This window comes from Cryptomeria japonica, chromosome 11 (assembly GCF_030272615.1).
Source record: "Cryptomeria japonica chromosome 11, Sugi_1.0, whole genome shotgun sequence".
NCBI classification, from domain to species: Eukaryota; Viridiplantae; Streptophyta; class Pinopsida; order Cupressales; family Cupressaceae; genus Cryptomeria; species Cryptomeria japonica.
In genome coordinates this window covers 68493991-68498754 of record NC_081415.1, presented here as the reverse complement: position 1 = coordinate 68498754, position 4764 = coordinate 68493991, and the positions used below count along the sequence as shown (strand labels likewise).

Genomic DNA, 4764 nt, shown 5'->3' with positions numbered 1-4764 from the left:
TAAGTTATTTTATTTGGTGCAGAATTTTTATGAGAGAGAAAGGAAATTGCTGTAGCAAATCATGGCAACAAATAATACTCAAATTCGGCCTCAAATTCCAATCTTCAATGGTAAGAATTATGAGTTTTGGGCAATTAAAATGAAGACTTTGTTTTGCTCACAAGATATTTGGGATTTGGTGGAGAAAAGTTTTGCAGAACCACAGGATGATGCAGCTTATCAGAGATTACAACAAACAGAAAAAGATCAGCTTAAAGATAATAGAAAAAAGGATGTAAAAGCCCTATTTTTAATTCAGCAAGCAATGGATGAGTCAATCTTTCCTAAGGTTTCGGCAGCAACAAGATCCAAGAAAGCATGGGAGACTCTAGAGACAGCCTATCAAGGTAATACAAAGGTGAAAGTGGCTAAATTACAATCTCTTAGGAGAAATTTTGAAAATTTGTAAATGAAAGAATCTGAGTCTATAGAGCAATTTATGAATCAAGTATTGAATGTTATGAATCAAATTAGATCTAATGGAGAAGAATTAAAAGATCAAAAGGTGATTGAAAAATTCTCAGGAGCTTGCCTAGTAAATTTGACTCTATAGTTGTAGCAATTGAAGAATCAAAAGATTTGTCACAGTTATCAGTAGATGAGTTAATGGGTTTTTTATTAACACACGAATCAAGATTGAATAGAAACAATAATACCTCTTTTGAGAATGCTTTCAAAGCACAGGGTTCATCGGGAAGAGGAAGAGGAAGATCAAATCTAGAGGAAGAGGAAGAGGCAAATGTGGACGGATGAATACAGATCAAGGAAAAAGGACCAATCAGTCCAATCGTAGTTTCAATAATAGAGGACGAGGTAGAAACCAATTTCAAGAACAATCATCGAGGTTTGATAAATCCAATATTCAATGTTATTATTGTAAGAAATATGATCGTTTTGCATATGAATGTAGAAAGAAACAAGTAGAATTTGAGAAACTTGGAGCAAATTATTCAGATGTATCTAATAATAATTCAGGTAGTTTATTTGTAGCATGCAATATGGCACAAGAAAGCTCTAAGGATGTATGGTTTTAAGATAGTGGTTGTAGTAACCACATGACTGGTAATGGAGAACTATTTTCTAATTTGGATGATTCTATGAAATCTGAAATAAAATTGGGAAATGATACTGTAGTATCTGTAATGGGGAAAGGTGTAATAAATTTTTTGACTAAAAATGGAGAAAAAAGGTTTATTCCTGATGTTTATTATGTGTCTGGATTAAAACACAATCTAATGAGTGTTGGTCAATTAATTGAAAAAGGATATAGAGTTCTCTTTAAGAATGACGTTTGCACAATCTTTGATAGAAATCTTAGTGACGGGTTGATTGCCAAGGTCCAAATGACCAAGAACAGGATGTTTCCCCTTCAGATGTATGGAATAGAGGAGTCTAATTTTAAGGCAGAAATTTTAGACCAGACATGACTCTGGCATTTGAGGTATGGACACCTTAATTTTAATGGATTGAGTTTATTGCAGAAGAAGAATATGGTAAAAAGTTTGCCACCTATCATGCAACCTACTAATTCTTGTGAAAGTTGTATAATGGCAAAACAACATAGAGAAAGCTTTCCTGTAGGAGGTTCAAATAGAGCAAGAATGCCTTTGGAGCTAGTCCACACTGATATATGTGGTCCAATGCAAACCCCATCTTTAGGAGGAAGTCTATATTTTTTGACATTTATTGATGATTTCAGTAGGAAAAATTGGATATATTTTTTGAAGGAGAAGTCTGATGCTTTCTATAAATTTAAGGAGTTCAAATCAATGGTAGAAAAACAAAGTGGACTTTTCATCAAGGTACTTAGATCTAATAGAGGTGGTGAATATAGTTCTAATGAATTTTTGGATTTTTGCAAAGATCAAGGGATCAAGAAACAATTCACACCAAAGTACACACCACAATAGAATGGTGTAGCAGAGAGGAAGAACAGAACCATAATGGAGATGGCAACGAGTATGCTAAAAGCTAAAAAATTATCTAATGATTTTTGGGCTGAAGCAGTAGCTTGTGTTGTATACATTTTGAATAGAAGTCCCACGAAGAGTGTTAAAGATAGAATCCCTCAAGAAGCATGGAGTGGTAAGAAACATTTTGTATCTCATCTTAGAATCTTTGGATGTGTTGCATATGTTTTAGTTCCAACTGAAACAAGGAGAAAATTGGATGATAAGAGTGAAAAATATTTTTTTATTGGTTATAGTGAGCAATCAAAAGCTTACAGATTATATAACCCAATTCAAAGAAGATGATTACAAGTAGGGATGTCATATTTAAGGAGAAAGAAGCATGGGATGGAAATATTGATAGATCAGTCACAATTGGAGCACCAATATCAAATAATGAAGAAGAACAAGACGAACATGTTGATCACCCAAATCAAGGAGGACTAAGCACTCCACCAAGAAATTTTGTTCAAGGTCAATCATCAAAACATGCAGAGCATCCCACTCCAAAAGAAGGTAATGAGACAACTACATTTGCTAAATCAAAAGGTAAGAAAATGAGAAGCTTGAAAGAAATATATGAACAAGGTGAAGAATGCTTGGATTTTAGTTCAAATTTTGCTTTATTCTCTTGTGATCCTATGTGTTTTAAAGAAGCAGTTAAGGAGGAAGATTGGATCAAGTCCATGGATGAAGAAATTAATTCCATTGAAAGAAATCATACATGGGAGCTCATGGATCTACCAGAAGGTAAAGATTGCATTGGTGTCAAATGGGTTTATAAAAACAAAATTTAATGCAGAAGGTGAAATTGATAAACATAAGGCTAGATTAGTAGCAAAAGGTTATGCACAACAACATGGAATTTATTATACTAAAACATTTGCACCAGCTGCTAGGCTTGATAAAGTTAGAATGGTTTTAGCAATAGCTGCTCAAAATAATTGGAAAGTTTTTCAAATGGATATTAAATCTACATTTTTGAATGGTTTTCTAGAAGAAGAAGAAGTGTATGTGAAACAGCCACCAAGTTATGAAATGCATGGACATGAAAAAAAGGTCTATAGATTGAAGAAGGCACTCTATGGTCTCAAACAAGCACCTAGAGCATGGTATAGCAGGATTGATGCATATATGATTAGAAATGGTTTCAGCAGAAGCAGTAATGAGCCCACTCTATACACAAAGATTAACAAAGAAGGTCAGATTTTGATTGTGTGATTATATGTAGATGATTTGATTTTCACTGGAAATTTGTCTATAGACACTTTTAAATCAGCAATGATGAAGGAATTTGAAATGGCAGATTTGGGGTTGATGAGATATTTTTTAGGTTTTGAAGTTGTTCAATCTGATAAAGGAATTTTTATTTTTCAATCTAAGTATTGCCAAGGATATATTGAGGAAGTTTAATATGTTGAATTCTAAATCAGCACTAACCCCAGTTGCAATAGGAACAAAATTAAGCAGAGAGGACAAGGGGTCAAATGTTGATCCAACTTTGTTTGAGAGGCTTGTTGGAAGTCTCATGTATCTCATGGCTACAAGGTCAGATATCATGTATAGTGTTAGTTTAATCTCAAGATTCATGGAGTTACCAAAAGACTCACATTGGCAAGTTGGAAAGAGGATATTGAGATATGTTGCAGGAACCAAGGGATATGGAATTTTATATTCCACCACTAATGAGTTTGATTTGATTGGTTATACTGGCAGTGTGATATTGATGATAGGAAGAGTACTTCCGCATATATCTTTCATTCTAGTATAGGTGCAATCTCATGGGCATCAAAGAAGCAGCCTATAGTCACCCTTTCATCAGCTGAAGCTGAATATGTAGCAGCAACATCAGCGGTGTGTCAAGCAATCTAGATGAGGAGAATATTGAAGGATCTATTACAAGCACAAGAGGACCCTACACCAGTGTTCTATGACAACAAATCAGCAATTGCATTATCAAAGAACAATGTTTTTCACCAAAGGAGAAAGCACATTGATACAAGATATCACTTCATCAAAGAATTGGTCAACAATGGAGAAATCTATCTTGAATTCTGCAGATCTAAATATCTACTGAAGCACTAACTAGAGAAAGCTTTGAATATCTACGAGAAAATTTGGGAATGAGTGAAGCTAAAATTGTTAGTAGAAGAAATTAAGGAGGAATGTTAGAAGAAGTTAATTTCTTCTATTCACAGCCAATCTATTCAATAAATCTTTCTCTTGCAGACTCATGCAGATTCATGTAGATTTCTCCCTTCATGCAATCAAATAAAACTAAGTTTGGTAATTTCTTTATCATGCAAACAGTCAGTTTGAGTTCGGTGATAATTTTTAATAAAAGCATGAATGATTTGTTGTTTGTCTTCATGCAGCTGAGACCTCTAACCTCCACTCATGCACAGTTTCCATCGTTAAAACAGTTACTTTTGTATGTCAATCGGTGGATTGATCTTCCACTTCCACCACTCATGCATTGACTAAGTAATAGCAAGATATTTCATAAGGATCGATGAATCCTCTATAAATAAAAGAGGAGTTGTAATGCATTTTAGTATGAATCAATAATAAAATTAGTTTTGTATGTTGTAGCATACATTGTCTCTACTTTTTCTGTTACTATTTTATTTTTCTGTTCTTTCAAGGAGGACAGATAATCACGTCATATTCTGGAAATTCATATTTGGAAGGATGCTCTACAAATGAAATGCAAGATAGAAATGAAGGTTTTCGAAAGAAAATATCATGGTATGTGATTGGACTAGAATTTTCACAT

General features: G+C 33.8%; 1 protein-coding gene across 1 annotated transcript; it reads left to right on the top strand.

Moving 5' to 3' along the window:
- On the top strand, positions 1-1436 carry LOC131859893 (uncharacterized). Its single transcript, XM_059214136.1, has 2 exons — positions 1-386; positions 724-1436. Exons 1-2 carry the CDS (start codon positions 62-64, stop codon positions 1071-1073), a joined length of 675 nt encoding a protein of 224 aa, XP_059070119.1. The 5' UTR covers positions 1-61; the 3' UTR covers positions 1074-1436.
- The last annotated feature ends 3328 nt before the right edge of the window (positions 1437-4764 follow it).